Source organism: Oreochromis aureus, linkage group 3 (assembly GCF_013358895.1).
Source record: "Oreochromis aureus strain Israel breed Guangdong linkage group 3, ZZ_aureus, whole genome shotgun sequence".
NCBI classification, from domain to species: Eukaryota; Metazoa; Chordata; class Actinopteri; order Cichliformes; family Cichlidae; genus Oreochromis; species Oreochromis aureus.
Window position 1 is genome coordinate 43,100,681 of NC_052944.1, and position 27,537 is coordinate 43,128,217.

A 27,537-nucleotide genomic window follows, 5' to 3' on the forward strand; every position below is an offset into this window, starting at 1 on the left:
GTTTATGATCCAAGTAAACATAAAAATTACTCCAGATGCTTCACAACGGTGCCAGTTCTATCTGGTGTTGCTAGCTAAAGCGTTTCGTCAATTCACTTTTTTCTTTACACATAAATTATTATCAAATGATTCTTTTATTTTTATAATTTTATTTTTTGAGCTCGCTTTTAACAACTTTTTGTGCTATTTACAACATGAAGTGTAGTATTTATTGTTATCGTTATTTTTATTGTTATTGGGAAATGAAGCAGGGGGAGTGGTTGCTTCTTCACTGAAAGAATCTGTGAGAATTTGTGAGATGTCGGCTTTTTCATCCAACAATACGTACACAAACACACTGGCGGGGCTGAAAGCTGACAGCTCACAGATTCTGAAGCTGCAGATTTTGCCACTCTCCAACCAAAATTGACTGAACCAGCAGCAAAAGAAGATCAAAACGACGCTTCACGTTTGATAAATATCATCATTAATTCACTCTTTCTTTTGCTGTTTTGCTTCCACCACGATAAAATCACACTTCCTGCACAGCTCTTTATCTCTCTCAGTGTACTTTAAGAACAGTTTCCCATCTCAAATCTTAGTTTTCTGCATTATTCGCTTGCTTATTACCCAGCAGTCTACTGTTGTTTACAGCGCTGTCGGCCGCTGTTTTTTTGGTTTGTTTTTCAAATTATGCCAAACTGCAAAACGCTTAGCTGTGTCTCTAATAAAACGTCTGCTGTGATGCTTACACCTCTGATGAAGTCTCACAAGTGTCAGTACTGATAAATGATCAGAATTATTATTAGAATTATTAAAATTTTTCAGTCTGACTCAAAATTGAATTGAATCAAATCAAATCTTATTATATAGTTTTTTATGTCTTAAGATTAATTTAAAGTCGTCTACTGTAATTTTACTCCATTCCACAATGTCTACAAAGTATACGTCACATTAGTTGTCTTAGTTTGATTAGAGATTTCAGTGTTTATGGCAGTAGTAATAGTGTTTGTGTTGTCTTGTTCTTATAGATTTCTGTGAGCTGACAGTGGATCTGAACACAGTCCACAGAAAACGCAAACTATCTGAAAACAACAGGAAGGTGGTGCACATGAAAGAGGACCAGTTGTATGCTAGTCATCCTGACAGATTTGATAGTCCTCAGCTGATGTTTAGTAACAGTGTGGCTGGTCTCTGTTACTGGGAAGTTGAGCAGAGTGGAGAGGATCTTATTGTAGTGATTTACAAAGGAAGAAAAACACAAGAAAAAAGCCTAAGCTTTGTGTATATTTCTAACACACAAGGCACCAGAGGGACAGGTCTCTCACATACTGTAGATACTGATAAATGGCCCTTTAAAATTGCATTTATTTGTAATGGATAAGTGTTATTTTTCTTAATATGGAATGCTTTCTCTGTGAACAAGTGATCTTAACCAGAATCATTTCTATAATTCACCCTGAATATTTTAAGACTCTGACAAACTAGTTTTTGTGATAAAGTCTAACCAGTGAGGAAAATCAAAAGTAAAAACTGAGTGAAAGTAAAAATGAAAGAATGATGTTGCTTTCTGCTGTACCGGAAGGTCCCTACAAAAAACTGAAGTTGAGATAGAGAAGGAAACATGCTATGTTTTCAGTTTAAGTCATAGTGTTAAATAGTAGGCACTCCAATAATCATGACTATGTGGACATAAAAAAAACCTATCAAATAAATAATCTTGCTTATGTGGAGGAAAGAACAATAAAAATTAACATTTTTGCAATCTGAAAGTGAATGTGCTGGTCTTAATTTTTTTTCTCTATTTTTTCTAATCTAACTTTTCTTTCAAAACAAAACCTTCATTCAGTGTCCTTTACAGTGGACCGAATGAAAGGGAGAAATAATTTTTCACAGAATTGTGTAAGAAATTTGTTGCTGTTTGGTGATGAAGTGAAGGATGGAAGAATGGCCAAGGGACTGAGCAAGGACAAAGTGACGACACCAAAGCCAGCACAAAAGCTGGCGTGTCTTCGTCTGAGCTTTTACCTTCTTGCGTTACTGTCAGACCCTTCTCCACCTCATCTCCTGAGAGCATAAAGTCTGACTTCCCTTAAGCAATTATGAGTAAAATCCTTCAGTCAAAAAGCCCAGCTATGAGAAGTTGTTAAACCCAGGTTTTAGTGTTCAGAACTGTTTCCCACATGTAATTAGTTTAATGTTCATGAAATAAAAAGGAATTAAAAACTAACGAGAAATTCACAGGAAAATGAAAACAAGATCATTACATTGCATCACATTATTCTGTAATCAAGTAATTACACATTTTGGGGGCCTCGGGAGGTTATACAGAATTAACTTACAACAGAATTTACATCAGAAGGAAATCTTGTTAAATGAAAAAGTTAAAGTCTGTAATCTTACCAATTCTATATGAAATTTCATCATAAATTAGATCTAAATAAATGACTAAAAGTTTTGTTTTTTTTTCTTGGGGGGGACTCGCTCATTTCCTATTTGCCATTTAACGATTAGGTTAACAGCATCACACAGTCCCCACAAAAGAATCTGTGTTATATATTCATCAGAACATTATCACGAAGGAATGGCTAGTGATGACATGCGCATACAGCAGTTACTCTGATATGCATCTGTGGTAAAAAATTTTATTTAAATATGAAACAACAGTAGCATTCAGTCCTGTCGATTTAGTGCTTTAAGGAAACAACCTCTGTCAGAGAAAGGCATTTTATTAGTGGAGCCTTTAAGAATTCAAACCTGTGCCTGTGTTTTTAGTTAATAATGATGTTAATATGTCTTCACTGACAAGGGTAAGTCAAATGCTGTTTTTTATTTTGAGAATTAATGATGACTGATATTTTGCACTGGCCGCTTAATATTTCAGGGATAAATACAAAAAAATCATTCACTATTTGCCAATTTTTCTGTCAGTTTTTGCATTACAGATAAAAAGTCAGAATTGATTTGGGATAAACAAAAATTAGAGACTTTTTAATGTTTTGTTTGACAAAATCTTCAGTTGTGTTAGAACACCGGGTTTTAGGCCTCATGTGGATACATCTGCTGCTGTCCTTCAGCTCTGGTAATGGTGATTTGCTCCTCACTGGGTTTTCCTTCTGCAGGTTTCGTTTTCCACCTGTTAAAAAAAAAAGAGAAAAAAGAGAAGAGAAGAATACAATGAACACAAAATCTGCATTTGAGCCTAACAAGATCTATTAACTAAATTGTAGACACGTGCTGGAGTAAAACAGGTCAATCTGATTCTGGTAATAGGGTAAGGGTTTTCTTAGTAGTTTGGACTTCCTCTCCTGCAGTTCATTCTAGTAACCTGAGAAGCAGATGCTGACTGAATAAACACCAGTTATCTGACTAGTAATAGTAACATCTGGTGTGTGCCTTTATTGGCTAACTGGCTCATCAAATGTGCACATAAACTATCCTGGATTGGATCAGAACAGAAGCTTTAACTATTTTTTTTTAAAGCGATGTGTTTTAAAATGTGTTTTGTGTGATGCTGGACCTACCCCTTTTTACATAGCCAGGAGAAGAATCTCCCCGCACGAATGAAGAACAAAATTACACCTGATAACACAAGGAGTAGCACTACACAGATTATGTGGACCATTTTGCGTCCGATGAGTAGTAGTTTCCCCTTCTGCGGTACAGACCAAACCTCTGTAAAGAGATTGATCAAATTAGTGCTATGCATGTGAAGAAAGAATGACAGATAGAAAGAAAGCAAACCAGATCCTTTAATTGGATCTGCTTACCGGTGACATTGAGCCAACATTTTCCGGTGTTCACACCATAATCAGTGTTCACCTCACACAGGTACAGACCCGAGTCATCAGTCCTGAGTCTGGACAGTTGAAGTCTGATTCGTCCTTCTCTGAGGGCGTCTTTGTCACTCTGGACTCGTCCTGAAAACTTTGCATCCTGAGACTCTGACACCTCAACACCTTCATGAACCTGATACAGGATTGAGGATGTATTATTTGCTGTCTTTTCACAGAGGATGTTGAGAGTTTTGTTGGCTCTGTCAGGTTTGGTGGTGAACGTCCACTCCAGTGTGATGTTGTGGTTCTCCTCTGCCTGATAGGAGCTCTGTGTCACATTGACTACAAATGATCCTGTAGAGGAGACAGAGAGGGAAAGAGAGGAGCAGACACAATAAGAAACAGAAGTTTATTAGCGTCTCTGTGCTGTGAGTTTATAAATGAAATTGAATTGATGAAGAATGGACAGAAAGCTTCTGTTATGGAAACACGCAAAGTGTCTGAATAAAGAGTAATAAAATCGTTAAAAATCCTTTAAATTATTTAAGGTTGTAGTGGCTAAAGTTTGGAACAGTCATCTCCAAACCATCGCAAAACCGAACTGCATTGTGACGCAGTGGTAAGGACTGACTCACAGCGAGAAGGTCCTGAGTTTGTCTCCACCATCTGGCTCGGGCTGTCCTGTGTGGGGTTTGCATGTTCTCCCCGGGTACTCTGGCTTCCTTCCACAACCCAAAGACCAGTGCCGAGCAAGTTACTTTGAAAAGGTAATTAGTTATAGTTACTAGTTACTTCTTCAAAAAAGTAACTGAGTTAGTAACTGAGTTACAATATTATAAAAGTAACTATTGCATTACTTTAAATTTTTTTTAACTCTCTGGGGTTCAGGGTATAATTGGCCATTTCTGACTACTTTTCATTTTACCTCTGCATTTCACCTTAAAAAACGATTTATCTTGCCGTGTTTGGTGTCATTCTTTTCAGCACAACCTCATATGTCTGAATTTACTGTTATTTCTTCATTTCGACATACTCTATTAACACAATTGATCTAAAATCAGACTAAAAACATGAAATCCGAGTAGAAAAAACGCCGTTACTTTTAATGCCGTAATTCCCATGACTGTCAAAAACATATAATTAGTAAGGTTATGTTACTTGGTGTTTCTAAATTCCCCACAGGCGTGAGCATTTGTCTCTCTCTGTCGAGATTCTCAATGAAGTGTCAAGTTACTACAGCATAGCCTCCTTCATCAAATCATACATAGCCAGAAGATGACATCAGGTTATTAATGTTGAGCAGATTAAAAACAGATTCCTTTGTGAAAACACTCAATCCCTGTCTTTTTTTTTTTTTTGCACATTTTGCAAAGTCTTAATAAGTATGTTTCCATATGAGTTTCATGCTTGTTTATTTAATTATTCATTTAATATTTATTTAATGTGGATGCCAGGAAGGCTAGCAGTGTATTCAAATATCTCTAGTGAAAATCCTAAAAAATAAATCACAACATAGACCGCCTCTGTCAGCGCACCCCAGGGCAGCTGTGGCTACAATGTAGCTTGTCATCACCAGTGTGTGAATGTGTGTGTGAATGGGTGGATGACTGAATGTAGTGTAAAGCGCTTTGGGGTCCATAGGGACTAAGTAAAGCGCTATAAAGATACAAGCCATTTACCATTTTACCATTTACCATTTTAATCCAGCTCACTTTCAATATTCGTGCCTATATTAATTTTTGCTTTACATCAGCATTCGCATGTGGAATTAATCTCCACTTGGTAGCAAATTCATTTATTAAGCTGATGCATTTTTTATCTAAATTAAAGCACCTTTGAGAATCAAAGTCTTTGTCTGTGGACAAAAAGGTGAAAGTTCAAACTAACCAGAGACACATGAGGTTAGGATGGTGAGCAACAGAATCCTGCAGATCATCTTCTCCCTGTAAGAGGAGACAGCAAAACCAGTAAAATGTGAGTTTGGAAGTGTGACAGTGAGATATAAATCCCTGATTCACAAAGTGCCCAAGATATGTAATGGTGAGAGTCCACAATAGTATCTTAGTTGGATGTTTGTGAAGTTTTTGCAAAATACCAAACTTTCAGTTTTTATAGATGTTATATGAGAAGAATGCAGCTGAAAGAATGCCAGACCAGGCCTGTTTTCCATAACAGGTCTGGTGTGTAAAGGCCTTAACCTCCTAGGACCTGGCATCCAGATAAGTGGACATCACATTTTGGGTCGTCTAGACCAGTGGTTCCCAAACTTTTTCCAGCCACGTACCCCTTGAGACATGTCAGCCTCAGCCACATACCCGCTGCTACGAACGAACTCTTAATTAGGGTCTAAAAATACATTACAATACCACATGCATACAAATAAATACTGCACGATTATTTCTCACCACCAAATGAATTTATTAATATATTTTAGTAATGACAGAATTTTAATAACGAACTTTACTACTTAATATTAGCAGTGTATCAAAAGATTTATTAGAATTCACCGTTTTGTCGAGAGCATAAAGGCCAGATATGAACTTTCATTAAACATAACTTTATTTAATGTGATGGATGTGCTTGAGCAGAGGCACACAGCTCTTCAATGTTTGGCTCAATTTGGGAAAGGCTGAGTCTTAAATCGTTTTCCACACAAAGTCTTGCTCTGTATTTTGTTTTCATGTTTGTTAAAGCAGAAAATCCCTTTCGCATAAGTATGTGGTGGCGAAAGGCATCAGAGTCTTGACAGCGCTTAGCCAGCGTGGGCTGTTCAGTGAGCAGTCCTATCCAGAAATCCGCCAGGGTCTTTTGAGCGTGTTCAACTTTTAGAGATCCATCTGTAGCGATTTCAATTAGGCTCTCCTGGTCAGACGGTGATAATGGTAGGCACGGCGGTGAACGGGTGACGTATCCAATCATTTGAGCCGTCAGTCTCTGGGAAGTATCGGCGTAACTGCACCGCCAGCTCCTCAAGGTGCAGGTTACATTCGCGCTTTACACTTTTTGATAGTGTGAGATCATTTGAGCACAGAAAATCATGCAGCACGGGAAAGACTTCAGTGTTGTTTGCATCCATGCAGTTCTTCCAAAGGTTTAACTTCTTTATCATGGCCTCAACTTTATCTTGAACATCGTGAATATAGTTGCAGAAACGCCTTGTAATCCGAGATTGAGCTCGTTCAGACGAGAAAATATATCACACAGAGCCAGGCACGTAAGGTACTCTTCATCATGCAAATGTTTAGACAGCTCAAAGGGATGGTTACTGAAGAAAACTTTAAGTTCATCCCTCAGCTCAAAGAAACGGGTCAGCACTTTCCCTCTACATAGCCAGCGAACCTCTGTGTGGAGTAATAAAGTCTCATGCTCGCTGCCCATCTCATTGCACAACGCAGCAAATAAGCAGGAGTTCAGCGGCCTGGCTTTCACAAAGTTAACCATTTTTACACTTGTGTCCAAAACATGTTTCAAACGGACAGGTATTCCTTTTGCAGCAAGAGCCTCTCGGTGGATGCTGCAGTGTACCCAAGAGGCATCTGGCACGACTGCTTGCACACGCGAAACCACACCTCCGTGTCTCCCAGTCATGGCCCGTGCGCCATCGGTACAGATGCCAACACATCTGTCCCACGCGAGTCCATGTGTGTTCATGAATGTGTCCAGCTTTTGAAAAATATCTGCGGCAGTTGTCCTTTGTTCCAGCGGTTTACAGAACAGCATGTCCTCCTTGATGGTTCCTTCATGAATGTAGCGCACATATACGAGGAGATGCGCCAGGCCAGCCACATCCGTGGACTCATCTAGCTGTATTGCATAAAATTCACTGTGGCGTGAGCGCAGAAGTAGCTGCTGTAAAACATTTTCTGACATTGCACTGATGCGCCATGAGACAGTATTGTTTGATGATGGAATGGACTGTATCGTTTTTTTGCCTTTTCCCCAACATTGTCCCTACCATATCTAAAGCAGCAGGAGAATGAGGTCCTCCACAATAGTGTGGGGTTTGTTGGTTTTAGCCACTCTGTAACTGACCATGTAAGATGCTTGTAGTCTGTTTTTATTCATAAGATCTGGCACTTGAATGCAGGTTTTACTTGTTGAAAGTGATTTTAGCTGTCGCTCAAAATATTCTCTTGGTTTATTTTTCAAATGGGGATGATTTGTCTCTAAAATGTCTGCGCAAAAGTGAAGGTTTCATTGAGTTCTGAGACAATACTTTTGCACAAATAACACATTGTGGCCGGAAAATCCACCAATATTTATATATCGTGAACCCCAGCGAAACATAATTGTCATCATATTTGCGCTTCTTTGAGGAGGTTGTGTTACAGTCCGAGCTGTCATGTTTTCTCCCACTTTGACGCTCCGCATCAGACACTTCATCACGACTGTCTCCAGCTATGCTAGCCGCTTGGCTAGCAACGACAGATACATCCGTGCTAGCATCCAAATCTGAGGAACACATTGTTTTTGAACAATCACCTGTGCGGTCACTGGAAAATGCATCTTCAGATATGAGCTGATCGGTTGTTGTGGCCGGCGTCTCTGTGGTAGGGCCTTTTTTTCTTGTTAACCACTTGTCCATTTTCGTGCAGCACTGAATGCTTGGAGGCAACTTTAACTGTTCGGTGTCAGTCATTTGGGCAAGTCACGCCCATGTATTTTGTTAGAGCTATTTTTTGCTGAACACCAGAGGGTGGTATATAGTCATGTATTTGAGAGCCACATAAAACTGCATTAGCGCAAATTTTGGCTTTTAAAATTTGTGATCCCCACTCAAACCCCGACCCTCGCGTACCCCCTACAGCCAGTTGCGTACCCCCGGGGGTACGCGTACGCTAGTTTGGGAACTACTGGTCTAGACCATAATATGAAGTTTTGCTCTACAAGAGCTTGATATCCACTTATGAGGACATTATACTGCCACTGTTCTATCAAAATGTAAAACAAATAACCTCATATGCCCAAAGGAGGTTAAAGCTAACACAATATGAAGATGCACCATTTAGGACTTTATGTCTAAAGCATCTTTTATTGTCATCAAGAGAAATCAAAGCTGTATTTACGTGCAATACAAATTTGTATCACAAGATTGTGCAGTGAGTCAGTATATATTTCTGTAATTCAGTGAGAGTGGATTTGTTCTTAAGAAGATGAGCTTGGAAAAACTCAAAGCCAATTAAAGGAAATGGCTGTCAGGCTAAAAATAAATAAATAAATAAAAAATACACGAACAATAGCACACATCTAGACAAGTTTCAATGGAACTTCTTGTGAAACACTGCCCCCTGGTGGGGAAAGCTTTGGTTAAAATCTGTGGCGGTGAAAACACATTAACCTTCTTACCTCCTGAAATAATTTTGATTTGTTATCTTGGAAGATGAGTCCTAACAGATTCAGTGTTTCATTTGTTGATTCATGTTCATTTTCTAACAAATTACATAGTTGTTAGTCTACAAGATAGTATTATGTTAACTTACATTAACATGCACTTTAATATCTATCTAGCTAAGATAGCTAAGTGATTTGGGTTTATTCGATCAATTAAGTACTTTATACAGTCACAAATCCTGCAGAAACACATTAGACAATGCTGTGATCCTAATTCATCCTCACATCCATTTCATTAATGTGATTACTCTCCCCCCACAGATGCTGAGGTTCCTGATCTGTCTGAGAAAGAAGAATATGACTCCATCCTGTCCAGCTCAGAGAGCTGCGAGCAAAGAGGAGAGATGCTACAGTCCATATAACCTCCCCTGTGTGTTTCAAGGATTCATCAAAGTGGATTTCTCCTCTCGGTTTACGATCATGGCGATAAACAACAGGCTGCTGTATTTCCGCCTTCAGCCACTGACAGCTGAATTTTCCTTCAAATAGCAGAGAAGAGAAGAGACAGTTGATATAACATATTGTCTTTGTTCCAAGGGATTCATTACATTAGATTTTCCCAATTTACACACTGTAAAACCTAATAAGTGCACAGAACTCAAAAATTGTTGTGTAACAGATTTAAAAACATCACTAAAAAATTGTTGTGTAAAGTTTTAAGTTTAACTAAAATAAAAATTACAGTTGCAGTTGCCTTAAATTACCTCAATGTTAACTTATAAATGTTGATATTCCTCAACTTATAATTAGGGAGTAATAAACTCAAAATGTTCAATATTTTTCAACTTAATTAAGGTGGAAAATACACTCAAAATATTTTACATATTGCAACTCATACGATGTGGGAAATAAACTCAAACTTTTTCATATTTTCTAACTTATAATATGGGAAATAACACTTAAAATCTAATAAATATTTTTAAAATACTGTGGGAAATACATTTACGAATAATTCTAAACTGTTTGCCCAGTAAATTATAATCAGCTAAAAGTGTTAGAAAACATAAAAGTAACAACACTAACAATTTAACAACTTTTTTTATTAAACACAATGTGCTTTTAAAAAGGCACAGATAACGGAGCTCACGCATAAAAAAGTGCTTCATAAATAAAACAAAAGAAAAAGACTCCAAGGGTCTCCATCTCAATTCTAAAATTAAATAACATTTTCAGTATTAACAGCAATTGCAGCTATTAGAACATTGAGGCATTTAACACTTACTGTACCTTGACAGCTGCAGCTCACTTATTTTAAAAATACATAAAAAAAAATGTACTGGTTTCCACTGCTGTACTTCATAGGTAACAAACATCAAGGCAGTGCATTAAGGTATTAGGCAACAGAATGTTAAATATGAATAGTCCACGAAATGAGCAGTCATTCACTTTAAATTTAAAGTAGAAGAGCCAAATGATTAGGAAAAAAAAAAAAGCTTCCTCAATACTCAGCTCAACAAGTAGTCCATTCTGAGTGATTCACTCATTGAACAAATCATTCTTCAGCATCAGTAGACGCCCTTTCAGTGGTTTGTTGTCCTCAAGGCACATCACAACCTTCTGGATAAATGTGAATGTAAGCTCAAGTTTCTTTGGGTATTGTATTCTAGTGCATAGATGTACCCAAAGAGCAGGAGAAATGAGTCAGCCAGATTTGTGGGACCAAGTATTTCATCCTCAACGACAATGCAGATGCTTTCGGGACTGAAGAGGGCCGAATCAGTAGTGTCATCCGTGACAACTGTCAGCAGAGCCAAAGGAGTGTCAGTGAGGTCTGGACCATCTGCTGACTGCAAAACACAAATAATACAAGAATGAGTTCAGCCCCTCAAGGACACAAATCACGCTATTGATTAGAGGTGTGAATCTTCATAAGTCACACGTTTCTTTTAGGATTATAATGCAGGGCTCTAGAGTGCGACCAATTTGGTCGCAAATGCGACCAAATTTTTCCGTGGTGCGACTAAAAAAAAAACATTTGGTCGCACCGGTGCGACCAACTGTTACCAACATTTGGTCGCACCTGTTTGGGTAACAAAAAAAAAATCTCTGCAACTCTCCATGTGGTCAACAACAGACACACATTATGCCCCTATCGTGGACTAAATCAATCAGAGATAGTCAGGGGCGGGACCTCTCTGATTGGCCGTGGTCCAGTGGAAAGTGCAGGTAGAAGAGGGAGGTGAGTAGCTTTAATAAGGCGATATCAATTCATTAACGGATTCCACACAAAGACGTAAACACAGAGCGACCCGACGCATCAGAATCAGCTTTGTCTTTCTCGGCTTTCTCACCGGACGGCCCGCAGACGGACACGCTGTCGGAGCTTAGCGATTCTGATGCGTCGGGTCCGCGCTGTGTTTCCGTCTTTTTGCGCTGATTCTGAGCTGCAGGTTTTGTCTCTCCAACCAAAATTCGCCGAGCCAAAAAGAAGCAGCAAACTGCGCTTCACATTTGATCAATGTCGTCATGAATTCCTCTGACTTTTGCTGTTTTGCTTCCACCACGATAAAATTACACTTCCTACACAGCTCCCTGTGTGTACTTCAAGAACAGTTTCCGTCTCAAATCTCTGTTTTCTGGATTATTCATTCGCTTATTACCCACCAGTCTACCGTTGTTTACAGCGCTGTCTTTTTTTTTTTTTCATGTAAATGACGTCCGACAAGAAAGCCTAATTTCTGCTGTTCAATACTGAAGAAATTTAAACTTCTTAAAATTATGCAAAATTGCAGAATATTGCAGAATATTTTTAAGGTTATCTGCTATAAAAAGCCAGACCAGGAAAATCTCCTTCATGTTTTTCTGTGTTTTATTCTCAGTTACTATGACACAAAGGCATCTGCTGTGATGTTCACAATTCTGATGAAGTCTCACAAGTGTCAGTACTGATAAATGATCAGAATTATAATATTTCTGACTGTCTGAGGCTAAACTGAATCGAATCAGGACTTTGAGAACCGGAATCGAATGGATTATAGAAATCAGTGATGATACCCAGCCCTAGTGAGCAGCCTAGGCCTGAGAGAAGTGGATGTAGCTGTGGGTAATAAGAAAAGATGAAAAGAACTATTGATAACTTTTGTGTTAAGTTAAGGACTGATCCGTCTGAAATTCATAGCCAGCTCTGACATGGTGCCATCAATCTTTGAATGCTGAAAAGCAGCAGTGTATCCAGAAAACACACTTTATGCTGCAATAAATGCACTGCCCAAGTGTGCCCTCTCCCCACTGCCTTTCAGCAGCATGCAACAGCAAACAGGTCGTCAGAGGAGGCCAAGATGATGATTAAGTTTAACATTTTCTACAATATTGACAAAGCACTTTAAGCACAAGATTGTTAGTTAATAATTTAGAAATGAATATTGTCTGTATGGACTTCCCTCCAAAGAAGGTGCACATGTAAAACTGCGGTGTTAAGCGAAGCGGTTGAAAAATTTGAGTGCGCCTAACTTTTGTGCCGGTACGCCTAAATTTTTTAAGTTAGGCGTACCGGTGCGCCCATGTCAAAAAGTTAGTCTAGAGCCCTGTAATGTCAACGATTTAATTTGATACATCATGATGCATTACAATAATCTTAATTTGGGTTTGGTTTCAAAACATATGTTTAAATAAATGTTTTCAATGATAAATATATGTCAAGATATTTGTTTTTGTTATTTACCAAACATTTCTCTGACCACAACATGGCACCTCCAAAAAAATAGAACACTTGAATTTTAGAAAGGGAGAGAGTTTTCATCTGTGGATTGGTTTTTGTTTAATAATCTTTCAACTATTTTCATGTTTTCTGGTTTATGCGTAACAATCTTCTTGCAATCTTATTCAACAATAGTTGATATATGGGAGAAAACAAGTCAGATGAGGACAGTTTTGAACCTCCTTCCTGATATACACCCTGGTTCTCCTTGAGTTCTGAGTGATATATTCGACTGAACAGCTAGGCAAAGGGGTTGATGCTGAGGGCAGTACACTTACATCACAAGTCCTGAATAACGTGGAGGCATCTTCACGCAGGTACACAGGAAGTGCATGAAGGACGAGGACCCGTCTTGTATTTACATCATGCTGTTCCTAGATGAACATACAATATCTATTAGAATAGTATTTACACAAATGCAGAGTAAAAACAAAGTGTTGGATAGCCATGTTCTGATTGTCATTGTTATAGATCAGGGGTGTCCAAACTTTTTGTGTAATGGGCTAAAGATGGTAAATTCAGTATTTTGGATAACCGTATTTTCAGTAATACACATTTTAAATTAATAAGTTTCCATTGTAAATACATCAACAACTCACAAAGGAAAAACTTCCAAATGTAAACCAATTTTTACAAAAACAGTACTTGTTCGGACTTCTTTAAATTGAAGCTGATAAATCTTTTTAACACAACACTTTTTGAAAGGATACATTTTGTCAAGATGTCCTTCTCCTAAAATGACAACCTTGTATCCATGGCATAATCACTTAATCGCGGGGCACAGTTGAAGCAATTGACACTATGGCTTCCTACAGCTGTGTACAAACCATCTGTTAATTTAATTCTGAATCATGTGAAATGAAAAATTTACCTGAATGTCATAAATTCTCATGAGCTTTGCTAGCTCCTCTGCAATCTTACCAGTCTTGATGGCCTTGTCTCGGAACAAAGTGATGAGTCTAGGCGTGTGTCTGTCCAGCTCCTTGTAGAATTGAGTGCGCAGGTTAACATTCTTGATTCGGTGGAACTCTGCAACCACCTGTACATGAACAGAAATACACAGAAATGAACAAAGATGAATTAGGAACAGAAATGTGAATGTATTTTAAAAAGTTCTCAGGTTAGCAAAACCAGAGCAATTCTAGTCAGAACCAAGGCCAAAATAGAAAGTTATTCGTCATTCTCTGTAATGTTATCTAAAGGAAATTTAAATAAACTTCTAGAGACTTTGTTTACTGTGAATGGGGAAAAAAATACGTCACAGAGTGATGTGTTGTCATTTTACATCTGTCATTTGCTTTTTGGTAAATTGTTTGAAAATCTAGACTTTTAAAAACTGGGAGAACAGTAAAGTGACAGACAGACACACACATATATATATATATATATATACACATATATATATATATATACACACACATACATATACACATATATATATTTACATATTTTATATTTTATTTCTGGATGACTTATGGATGACTCCATAAGTAGGGCTGGCCATCTGTCCACGATGTCTCTCACTCGTGGAGCTCCAACAGCTCCAACAATTTCTTGGCGACATAGGGCATAGGTTGTGTCCATGAGGACATAGTGAAGGCTAAAGTCCCCATTCAGTCTTGGCTTGAACCTCTCTTGAATTATTTCTTTCAGCTCCTCCACTGACTTTGGTTGCTCAAGTAGAGTAAGTTTCAGGGCGGTGTCTTGTTCAACATACACACGCAGCACATGCTTCTGGGCAGCAGCCATCTTTTGGTTCCTGGAAAAAAAAAACCCCAAAAAACACATTAATTTTTATGGAGAGTAAAGGTGATACAAACAACGTACACAAGTCCATAGCCTCACTTGAACGATGGGAAGTATGGAAAGACACCTGCAGGAGTGAGGCAGTTTATTCATGGACCCACTGCCCAGCCTTGACTTGTAGAGCTCGCTTAGTGGAATACCCCTCTAAACTGTTAAAAGGATTTCGAGATTATCTCACAACCACATATTTGAGACTACGAAAAAATACAAACATGTGTCTAATCATGATAACACACTCATGTTGTTTAGCATTGTTCGTTTCATGCTAGCACACACACACATAGCTCTACAGCGTAAACTACTGACTGTGTAACGCGGACACTTATTGAAATAAGTATACTCACAATACGCACGTGCATTACCGGCGAATACGACAACCGGTAGAAACGGACCGTAGAAAGTTTTAGTAGAAAGTTCAAACGCATGGAGCTAGAACAGCCACCGTCAACTTCCCGGGCAAGAATACAATGCATTATGGGAAATGTTGTCCCCCACGGAAAACCGCCAAAACGTTACACCGTTGTAATTTGAAATAACATTACGTATTTGTCACATTCGAAAACTTCTAAAATTACAATTACTTGGATTCGAATTTATTTATAACAAACATTCACTGTGCACAAAGTACGAATATATTTCCAGTAAGAAATAAAAACGACTGTTTATCGAAATTAAATTTAAACAAAACAAAAACACGTTAGACTTACCAAATTTAGGGCAGTTGATGAAAAAAATTAAGGTGGTGGTCGTGGTGGGTTGAAGTTGGGGACTCTTAATCCACACGGGCTGGCCAAATCTTCCCCGCATCAAGGTAAATTCAAGATGGCTGACTCAGCTTTCCTGAGGGAGCGACAAGACTCCACCCACCAGAACGTCACTAATATATGCTTCTTAAACTTTTTGAGCGTTCCAAACAAATTAGCTAAAAAATATTGAGCCCTATTCAATTAAAGTTGCATAAAAGCCAACAGAGCTCAATACTTTATAGTTTGCTCAGCTACAAAACGACATTTGAGTGTTATGAGCTTATTAGTTATGAGCTAGAACAACTGTTAGGGATTACAGTGCAATAAGATGTTTTATTTCCCTCAATATGGTATGTTTTTTTGTTTGTTTGTTTTTTGTTTTTTTGAAATGAAGATGAGGTATAAATAAAGACAGCACAGCCAGTCCCCCAAACTGTGTCTCTGGCTCAGATTTTATAAGACTAAAACACTTCATGCTTAGATAGTATCAGAAGTATTCAAGAATCTGCACAGCTATAACCACAGTGAGACACACATTTTTAGTCACCTTCAAAAAAAGACAACCCCTTTCACCTGATGTTAAGTGATGCCATTATGGCTTTCAGCCAAAGTGATGGCACTGTTGGCTTCCAGCCTCCTGTGCTCGACAGTGCTACTCATAACATTTAGTGTAAAAAACAAAAACACAAATAAATACTTACAGCTTAAACATCCTGTCTTTGTGCTTCAGTCAGCACTCCCCACATAGATCGCCTGTGTGGAGCTTAAAGATCACAAAGAGGAGGGGGCAGAGGTACCAGCACAGCCTAATGAGATCATACGGGGAGGTGCCGTTGGTGCCAAAAATTATGTTGTCCAATGGATTTTTTTTTTTACTTACATCTATGTCCTTAATTTGCCTGAAATGGATTTTTATTTTTCAAAATTAAAAAAATTGAGTTTTCTGAAAATTATTTCATGGTTCAGGCTTTAAAGGGTTAAACGATTCCACACAGGAAATAACTTGCAGCAACATGAGATCACAGAAGGTCAGTGATATCCTTCAAGCAACAAAGGGAGAACAGAAACATTCATGCCTGCTGCTGATTTTTCTCCCTTAAAAACGAGTTGTTTTTACAATAATAATTTCAGAGTTTTCCCGCGTCAACAGTGGTTCTCCAAAAGTAAACAATTACTGGTTCTTCAGACTATAAATGGTTCCTTTTACTCCCACAGATTTATCCCTTGTTGTAGAAATGTTTGCCCTACAAAGCCATGTGGGGAAGAATGAGTACTCAGTAACAAACATTAGATATCTCTGTTATGAATTTGACCTTTTCAGTGCTGCCCACAAATTTTCTGTGGGATTGAGATCAGGGCTTTGTGATGGCCAATCCAATACCTTGATTTTATTGTCCTTAAGCCACTTTGTACAACATGATGCTACCACCCCGATACTTCACATCTGAAATGGTGTTCTGAGGCTTCAGAGCTTCCCCCTTTTTCCTCCAAATATACTGCTTATCATTATGGCACAACAGTTCAATTTTCGTTTTCTCAGACCACAGGACATGTCTCCAGAAATTAAGATTTTTGCCTTCATGTGCAGTTGCAGACTGTTGTCTGGCTTTTTTTATGGTGGTTTTGAAGTATTGGCTTTCTCTTCCCAGATTAACCTCTCAGCTTGTGGTGGTACACAACTGGTTTTACTGTGGATAGTGACACTGTCTTCCCAGTTTCAGCCAGCATCTTGACAAGGTCTTTTGCTGTTGATTCACACATTTCGCACAAAAAAAACATTCCTGGGACTCAGAATCCATCTCCTTCCCAAGGGGTATGATGGTTGTACATTCCCTTTTTTATATACTTGTGTATTAAACGGATGCATGTGGGACCTTCAGGCATCTGGAAACTGCACCTAAGGATGAGCCACACTTGTGGAGGTTCACAATTCCCATCCTGAGGTCTTGGTTGATTTCTTTTGTTTTTCCCATGATGCCAAAGAACGACTCTCTCTGTTGAGGGTGTGCATCCACATGTGTGCCACCAATTTAATCAGATGGACTCAGTTAACCTATCAGAAGCTTCTTAAGCTCAGAATGGAATCATCGTGTTGTTTAAAGACACAATAAACTTAGTGTATGTATACTTCTGACTTTTATGAAAGTCATAAAAAAATACATAACAATTCTCTCTTTGTTCTGACATTTCACAAATTCAAAAAAATATGTTTGTATTTATTGATCAAAAACAAAAATGTTTAGTCTGATTTGATGTTTGACAGTAAAGACAAAAATGTATTTGTATATATCTACACAGAAATCCAACACTGCTAACCACTGAGGTACATCAATTCAAAACATTAAGCAAATAATAAAATGAAATGACACCAAGTGAAAAGTTAAGCAGTTTATCAAATGTGTTAGAACTTTTTCCCCTTTGTTTTTTCTTTTTTTTTTTTGCTTTGCTAAGATGAATTATCTGATATCAAATAATAGTTCTGAAATATAATTTTGTATTTCAAACAGTTGCAAAACACCAACCAGTGGGTTCAAAACTCAAGCTGGTTGCTTGTATCACAGAACAGTTGGGCCAGCTATTGCATGTGTGGCTCTGACACTGCTGTGTGTTAAACATTAAGTATCCACTGCTTCCGGCTGTCTTTAGTCTTTGTGCATCTCTTCAGATTGTGGCATAAAGTTACATTTCATTTGATATTATTAAGAAGTGTAAGTTGACAGTATCTCAAGGGCTGTGCTGTCAGACCAGGATGGAATTGGGACTCACTGTTTAAACGAGAGGTAAAAGGTGGAGTCCAATGTGGTTCCACATATAAATGAAGTTTTAGAGTATATGGAAGCTTTTACATTTTAAAAGTTTGAAAACAACTTCTATAAAATACTCCTATAATGAGCTAAGCTTGAGGAAGACAACTACAAGAAAAAAAAGATCTAAATCATCATTGTCTACAAATGATATTTGAGAAAGTAATCAAAATATTAATGGAACTGCTGTTAGCACTGTGGCCTCACAGCAAGAAGGTCCTGAGTTCGATTCCACCAGCTGGCCAGGTCCTTTCTGTGTGGAGTTTGCATGTTCTCCCCGTGTTTGGGTTCTCCCCGGGTACTCAGGCTTCCTCCCACAGTCCAAACACATGCAGTAAGTGGGGTTAAGTTACAGTGGCTTGCAAAAGTATTCGGCCCCCTTGAACTTTTCCACATTTTGTCACATTACAGCCACAAACATGAATCAATGTTATTGGAATTCTACGTGAAAGATGAATACAAAGTGGTGTACACGTGAGAAGTGGAACGAAAATCATACATGTGTTGGCCCTGTGACAGACTGGCAACCTGTCCAGGGTGTACCCTGCCTCTCGCCCTATGGTAGCTAGGATAGCCTCCAGCCCCCGAAAAGGATAAGTGGACGAGAATGGATGGATGAATTAATGGAACTTAACAATGAGATATCCAACTTAGATTAGCATTAAATAAAATAACTAGGTACAATTACCTGAAATAAACAGGGTGACATCTGGTGGATTTAACAGGGTACTGTGAAAAATCACTGCCTGTCCACCAATTACCACTTTAACTTGTAACCAGCCATACTACAGTATAATTATAACATAACTCATGCATCTTACATCCAACCTCAACCTCAGCTGACTGTGTTTAGATTTAAAATGTGCCAGGGAGTGACATCCCTTACCTGGTTTCAGGTCATTACAGCTGTATGTTTGTTTGAGAAAGTGAGAGATTAAAATTCTCATAGTTTGAATTCTATTCAAAACTGTTTCTTATTATACACATATATATATATAAATATATATATATAGATAGATAGATAGATAGATAGATAGATAGATAGATAGATAATGTTACTTTGGACCTTCGTCGTCTTCTTCTAGGTCAAATCTTCATAAAATGTATTTTCTCTTTGAAACCATAATGAAAATCGTGCTCCCTTAATTTGTTGATATTTTCCTTGATTTTCTAAACATTCACATGAAATGAATCCTGTTTTTCCCACTACAGCATAAAAACAATCCTGTGTAACTACAAAACTGTTTCCAAATTTATTTAAATCTAATTTAACAGAGTTTCCTTCTTCTAGCTGTACTGACTGACCTTTGACCTCATGTGTCTCTGGTTAGTTTACAGCTTCACTTTATGAACTCCAAATAAAGCTCAACAACAGATTTGTTCCAGTTCTCAGTGTGTCTGCTCCTCTCTTTCCCTCTCTGTCTCCTCAACAGGATCATTTGTAGTCAATGTGACACAGACCTGCTATCAGGCAGAGGAGAACCACAACATCACACTGGAGTGGACGTTCACCACCAACCCTGACAGATCCACCAAAACTCTCAACATCCTCTGTGAACTCTTTATCAGTGATAATAACGTTTCAGTCCTGTATCATGTTCATGAAGGTGTTGAGGTGTCAGAGTCTCAGGATGAAAAGTTTTCAGGACGAGTCCAGAGTGACAAAGACGCCCTCAGAGAAGGACGAATCAGACTTCAACTGTCCAGACTCAGGACTGATGACTCGGGTCTGTACCTGTGTGAGGTCAACACTGATTATGGCTTCAGTGTTGGAAGATGTCGACTGAACAAGATGAGTGAAACTTTAAAACACGAGTGTCATATTTTAGTTGAACCCACATACAGAGAGTCAAGGAAGGATCGGCCTCCATGCTGCACTCATACTGACAGCAGCTGTTCACACTGAGTTCTCTACTAGGACCCTGTGATGGTTAATATATGTTTTAAATAAACTGCTTCCACATGCTGGATGTTCTTCAAATGGGAAGTCAGAGGTCAGCTGCAGATGTGGAACACGTTATTTATACTGTGGATCATCCTCTGAAGTGACTAACTAATTTCTGTGTGTTTTGAATATACATATAATCCAGACAATGTGAGATAACACTTTCATGTTAATCTTACCAGTCGCTGAAAAGTTCATCATGTTTCTGCTTTCTGCTGTCACCCAACATCAGGCTAAAAAAAAAAAAATGTGGGGTTACAGTGGAAGCACAGACATCTCAGTTTTCTGCTCGGACTTGAACTGAGCTTACATATCTGGAGCTGTGAACCTGGAAATGGGAAATTTGTCTCAAAACCCCATGTGGGAGTGTGGCGTCATCTGTGCATATCAGGACATTCCTGCACACACATTTAAAATTTTGTAAGAGAGCAAAAAGAAGCCCCACTATTTTAGACATGTATAGACACAAGGAGATTTTTGAAAGAAAGAATTGTCAGATTTGTGAAGCTGAACTTAAAAATAAATAAGTGATCAGTATTTATTCAGGTTTGAATATATAAATGTGTAAATTAATTTTAGGTGTGGTGGGATTGATTGTATTTGTGTGTGGATTGGAACACACATTTGTGAGTCCTCAAAAGTTACACAATCACTGCACACATTTGTAAATCTTTATTTAGGCTTGTGAATCGTATCATGTGTGTTTGTAACTCTCTCTGCATTTCTTTCACTACATTAGATTTACAAACCAAAACAATGTTTTAAGTTGAAACTGAAAATAAACAACAGAAACTACTTTGTGGTTACAAAACTTTACGAGTGTCAGCAACAGATGTTATATTGGTTTCCTGTTTCATCACAGATGCTTGAGTGTACCAAATCTGTCCACATAAATACAAAGGCTTACATAAAGCAAAGTGAAGGAACTGCTTGTCTTGGAAGCCGTTAGCAGGTGGAAGATATCTGAGGGACTCACAGGATTCAGGAGGACAGTCACTCACTTGGTAAAGGATGTGATGTGAGAGTGCTGCTGTGCTGCTTTAACTTTGTGAATGTCTGTGGAAACTAATCAGTGGGGCTGGCTGTAGCACTGTGCCACATCTTTGTGGATTATTACCTGTATTACCAGTGTTGTTGTACTGTGCTGTCATCATGATTCTGTGTGCTACCATCATGTGTATCCATGATCTCTTTTCTCTCATAGGAAGAAGATGATCTGCTGGATCGTGTTGTTCATGATGCTGGTTTCACATGTCCATGGTAAGTTTACTCCTTCATTAACATCTACAGGAATGGTCATCATTGTGACCACCCACATCTTTTATATACAGTCTATTGATAATTGATTGATAGTTTTGTAATATCATTACCTGGTTAAAGCATTTATATTCTCATCAGAACAAAGAATAATAACTTTGCCAATTTCTTAAATTGCCAGAAATTTATTTCAATTCAATTTAAAGTATTTAGCACCATATTGTAAGGTATTACTACAGTATTACATAGAACCCCAACAATTAGATGATCTTCAGTGGGAAGAAAAAAACAATTTTTAACAACATGAAACCTCCAGCAGTCACATCTGCTGTGACTGGTTGGGATGAGGGCAGGAAGACAGGAAAAAAGACAAGCTCTAAAAGAGAGAACTGAAGACAAAGTCCACCTGGTCCTCAGTGTCTCCACCTGTAGCTCTGTGGTCCACAGCAATGCTGTCCTAAACACAGGTGGTTATTCTTCACAGCATGTCTCATTTTTATGTTATATAAAATTCCAAATTTTAACCCGTATATTTAGATAAAAATACTAAAGTACTATGATAGCCTTCATAGGTTGTATGATGTGATAAGTGCATGCTGACAATGTCTAGATCCAGTAAATAAATGTTTCCTCTCTCCTTCTCTTGCTCTTAGAAATGTCTAAAGATCCTAATGAGGCTCTTTTCTATCAAGGTGAGGAAAACAGCGATGTGACAGTAGAATGGCAGTTTGCATCAAAAGTCAACATCACCATCTCAATGTTTAAGATCCACTGCCTGCAGTTACCTGAGCTGAAGGTTTTCTTTAACATGGACAGTAGTTCTGATGAGCCTCAGCATGAGCAGTTTGCTGGACGTGTTCAGTGTGATAAAGACGCTCTGACCACAGGACGAGTCAGACTTAAACTGTCCAGAGTCAGGATTAACGACTCGGGCAGCTACCTCTGCAGGATGGCCACTGAGTTTGGAAAGAAGGTTAAAGAGTTCAGGCTCAACATCACCGGTAGGTTCACAAAATTTATTCAAATCCTTAACCATTTTCCTTCTTTCTAACATATCAAAAATCATGTTGTCTTTAATAATTTTTCTTTAAGTTTCAGATTAAAAACATTCTTAGCGAAAACAGTTCAAATGAAAATTAATTTCTTTTTTAAAGCACATTTTATATTAGACCAAAGTATCACATATGCAAAGTACATTCTCCATGCATTTATCAGAATCATACAATTTCACAGTTGAAGGAAGTGAAATCGAAAGTTAGTGAAAAACTTCCTCTTTTTGTAAACACAAATGTCACCAGTGCATAATCAGGTTACCAGCAACCCACTGAGGGCTTCCCCGAGTTATAAACCTTTAAATGAACTCTCTTGTAGTTTGCCCTCACAGTCCTTTCCTGGGGGTTTCCATTCAGGTATGCCGAGGTTGATGGGAAGCTAGTCGCAAACCTTCGTTCAGGCTGAATAATAGAATTTGCAGTTTTTATTCAGTCATACCTTTATTTTAACTCACTGCTGTGTTTTTGGTCTGTGGCACCCTTTTATGCCAAAATGAAAAGAAAAAAGTTTTTTTATGCCATTTTCCCCCCGAAAAAACAAATAATCCTCATATTTATGTCAAACCTTTGTTTTTTATAGCAGCTGTGGTGAAACTAAAACCTGCAACACCAAAACCAAAAGCTGAGAGAAGTGAAAGAATCAGCTTCATCACTGGCCTGGTCCTGGGAGCAGGAGAAGTAGCTGTACTGATTGGACTCATAATATTAACCCTTCACTGCATTATGAAATGCAGACAGGGGACAACTTAAAGTAAAACGTCAATGTTTTATGAGAACAGCTTCAGTGATCGATGGTAGCGGTTCTGCAGGTCACTGGAACTCAGCGAGAGACTCTCTGATGGCTGTGAATGACAAAGCATAAGACTCACATTATTTACACAGTCAGCAAGCTCTCACTGGATATGGGCCATTATCTTTACGGATGGCCCCACTTCCATCAGGATAAATGTGATCACTGAGAAACTCTTTGCACTGGATTTGCAGTGACCCTTCACTCTAAAATGAACAAGTGAACCAAGAAGTGAAACCCAGCAGATCAGTGTCTGAGCACTGAGCAGATTCTTCTCCTGAGCTAAATCAGAAACCTCTTCAGCTGAAGTTCATGTTGTTTTCTACCTCATGGTAATCTGGTTCTGTGGTAGTAGCAGTGTTTGTCAGGGATCATTCAGACTTCTTTGTAGACCGCACAATATTACCTACATTAGTGGCAAGGTTGTTGCCAGGATTTATGCATTCTGTATTAATTACTGTGTTGTCATGACCCAGTGTTCATGCATTGCCAGCTATGATAGAAAAAAAGAATGCTGGGGCTTTTTTTGCCCTTCTGAATTTCCACTCTGTTGTAGTCAGTTTTTTCAGAGGCAAACATATTTGCCCCTCACATACATTCCCATAGTCTCTGAAAGTTAACAAGCAAAACTGAGAATTAATCATTTAATTACTACACACTGGAAACTGGTGCAGCAGACACAAACATTACAGAGGTTTAAACATGTCTGTCATACTGAGGAGACTCCATCACATGGCTTGTTTTTCCATGACTTTCTCTTTAGTGAAGTCTGCTCACTTCTTCCATGAAAGCACACAGACTTGTCTTCCTCTGAGTGTCCACAAGGTGTCCTCAGGCTAACACTGCTGCTCTCATCCACACCATAGTCCTCACCTCAGTCACCTGTAAGCTCTTCCACCCTCATTTAATTCTCTAACCAGCCCTAAACTCTCTGAGGACACACAGTAGTCGATCAAATGCAGTCCAATCATTTATTTAGTTGGTGCAGGTATTCACACAGCACAGCAATGTAAGATTACTTTTACTAGAATTTCTCTTTTTAAAGATGTAATCACTGTCTGTATTGTTAGCGTGAAAGAGGCTGCAGAGAACTTTCTTACTTGGTTAGATTTTCTGACATATACAGTGCAGACATATGACAACATAGCTAATTATATAATTTGCTGGGGTTCAGATGGTTCACATCGGAAGTTAGTTCTCAACCAAAGTGTCAACAAGTATATTTTTTTTCGCTTGCTTCTGATCGGCTCCAACCTCAGAGAATAACTATACGTTCACAAGCAGAGAGCTGGGGCTGCACAAAGTTTCACATTGTTGTGGGACTAACAGCAGCTGCTGTCTGTCTGTCTGTCTGTCTGTCTGCTGTTTTGTTTTGTTTTTAAGAAAGGAAGAAAAAAAGGAAGAAAACACGACATTAACAACACGACACGCTGCTCCTCTGTAGACTACAGTAACCGAGGGAGGTCTTTTCGACTGTGTGAGGCGTTCAGGTTCAGTATGGATCTGTAGGTCACATGAACATTGCAGGCAGTCAGAGCCCAGAACTAAAAATTGGACCTTTTTGGCGCAAGATGTAATCCAACAACAGACTTTATGACTCTCTTTGTTAAACATCTGTTTCATTGCCAGATAATAATTTTCAAAATACACATATATATAAAATACATCTCGTTTTAATTTATTTGTAATACAGCTGAAAATAATGTTTCTGGAAATAATAATTAAAGAAAAACAACTAAAATCACTTCAGATTCTGTGCAAATAAATTTAAACCATCTACATCTGAGTGATGTCAACACTGCTGCTTCCTATTGTAAATGACTTCCTGTTTATAAGAAAATTAGATTTATTTTTGTGTCAGTCTTTTTTTTAAATCAAAGACAGTCTTCAACAGTTCTTTCATGACAAATAAAACAAACTTTGGCATCACTTCTTTACAGAACACATAAATACAGAAATTAGTGTAGACGAGTGACACAAAGCATCTCTTTATGTTTTCACCCTGAACGACATGTTGTCCTAGCTCTCAGTGATTAAAGAGGCCACTCTCTTTATGGTAAACATCCATGCACACAGTAATGAGACTGGTGGATGTACTGAGCAAATGGAGAAGAAATATCTCAAAAAAAGAGATATATTTTGAATTTTAGATCAGAATATCTGACTACAATGATCATAGTGTATGCATGTGTGTATGTCTGTATCTGCTCTTCAACAGGGACGCAATCTCGATGAAACTTATACAACGATCACCAAATATAAAACACTAACATCTAAATCTAATTATCCCTCCACCCCCTCCCATGCTATGTTATTGTTCTTTTATATGCAGAAACTGATGTTCCTGAGTTAGTGTTGACACCATCATAATTAACATTACTGCAGGTTAAAAATTGCAAGTGACCAGTGATGTTGGAACAGGAAGTGGAGCAGGAAATTGTCCAAAATGTCTCAGTGTGCTGAAGCATAAGAGCTCCAGTCATTGGAACTAAGAGGCTGAGCCCAACTCCTGCACAACAACCCCACACAGTTCGTCACTCCACACCGTGACATCTGCCCTCTATGATCCACAAAAACAGAATGAAGCTTTTTCTGACCGTGTTCTCCATCTACACTCTCAAAGCAAAGATTACTGTAGAGTTCTTTCTCAGCATGAAGCCAAACTGTTGCTCACTGATCACTGTCATGGTAAAATCTAACCTGTTTACTATTAGTATGTAATTTTAACTTTATCATAAAAAGAAAAGCATGTATGAAGATGGGAAAACAATTAACTGTAAGCTTTGCTCAAGGTCATGACGCACTTCATTGTCAAGCTACTTCCTACATGATGGTGAGAGTGTTACTCACAACCACTCAACTGACTTGCATCCACATAATGGCTACAAAGGAGCCTTTATTATCTTGCCTCTTGGTTAATTCCAGTTCAAAGATGTCCATGGAGTACGGATCTTTTTGCAAAGTTTTTATCTTTCAATAAGTATCAGAAAATCAGTTTAGTTTTGGTGTTCAGTTTATTTTTCCACAATCATAACATCTCTTTTTTAACCTCGCTTCAACAATCTGCCCAAGATTTTATGCCGGATCCTTTTCCTGACTGACTTCACTGGCTTTTGGTCCCCGATAGCTGGGTTATTATCAATGACAAAGACTGGCCTGCTGCTACCTCCTATGTGTTAAACAGCTAAAAACAGAGCTATATTAACAACATGTGATAGACACTGTTCCATAGTTACAGCATCACAGACTGCCTCTGCCTACCAAAGGAACTCCCCATATCAACCACACACACAGTGGTACAACAATGATGGTTGTTAAGATGATGATGAGGAGGATATTGATCATAATAACTGCAAAGATGATAGTGAGCTCAGCTATGACCGTGGCTTTTTGCTGCTTCCTGATTTTTACTGAATACTTCTATAAACCAATGGCACAGCATAAAGAACCACCTCAACAGGACAAGACTCACCTGAACATCTCTATCTGAAGGTCAAAGGTCACTCTTTCAAGGATCCCAATGTTCACATTTTGGAAAGAGAAGACAGATGGTTTGAAGGAGGAGTAAAATAGGCCATCTACGTCCACTGTGAACCACCACCTTTGAACAGATTTATTTATAGGGGAAGAAAGTTTATTTGTTACCAGTTTAATAGAAAAACAAGGCCATTGCATTTTATAACTAGATTTTCCGAGTCCCTACATAACATTCTGCAGCTACAACTAACTTTGTGAGGCCTGAAACCATCAGGCTGGGATTGCAGGTATCCCATCCAGTGGCACAATTGCCTCACCATGCGTCAACTGGCATCCAGCGTCAACTGGCATCCAGCCTGGTTCAGCTGCTTTGATTTTTTCCCCACACGTAAACATTGTAATAGTTGTACAGCCTTAATATCTGCACATCCGCTAAAGTTGATAAGAGGGACTTGTTTGCTACTGTACTTACTTAGCAACTGTGACCACATAATTTCATCTGAGATTAATTAAGTATTCTGATTCTGATTCACCAGGAAAAGAAACATTTACAGTAATTCTGGTTTTGTTTTCTGATCCTCCAGAATTTGACTGGTTCTTATATAGCCTTTTTTTTACTTAAGTGTTTTAAGACTAAGTTCAACAAAAATTGGGGAATATTGATACAGTCTAACATTTATACTCACATAGTCTTCATACAATTATAATATCACTATATCTTATCTCACTTTTTATAAGAATAAACTGATTTTGCATATATATATTCAATTATGTCATTTTATGGAAACTGAAATTTTGAATAATCAAACAAATAATG

At 38.3% G+C, this 27,537-nt stretch overlaps 2 protein-coding genes across 2 annotated transcripts in view; both read right to left on the reverse strand.

Annotated features, from left to right (window-relative positions):
- LOC116333427 overlaps positions 1-27,537 on the reverse strand; it is a 493,334-nt gene that overhangs the window by 361,019 nt on the left and 104,778 nt on the right. The gene's annotated exons all lie outside the window — the stretch shown is intronic.
- Positions 2,985-5,757, reverse strand: LOC120438178. The gene is made up of 4 exons (XM_039608623.1): positions 5,643-5,757; positions 3,750-4,109; positions 3,504-3,654; positions 2,985-3,115 (listed from the first exon to the last, which is right to left on the reverse strand). The coding sequence occupies exons 1-4, from the start codon at positions 5,689-5,691 to the stop codon at positions 3,019-3,021; spliced, it is 657 nt and encodes a 218-aa protein (XP_039464557.1). The 5' UTR covers positions 5,692-5,757; the 3' UTR covers positions 2,985-3,018.

Coding starts and splice junctions, on each gene's coding strand:
- LOC120438178 (XM_039608623.1), bottom strand. CDS start 5,691: ATGATCTGCAGGATTCTGTTGCTCACCATCCTAACCTCATGTGTCTCT. Junction 3,655..3,749: donor ATGTTGGCTCAATGTCACCG/GTAAGCAGATCC, acceptor ATCTCTTTACAG/AGGTTTGGTCTGTACCGCAG. Junction 3,116..3,503: donor TCCTGGCTATGTAAAAAGGG/GTAGGTCCAGCA, acceptor TTTTTTTAACAG/GTGGAAAACGAAACCTGCAG.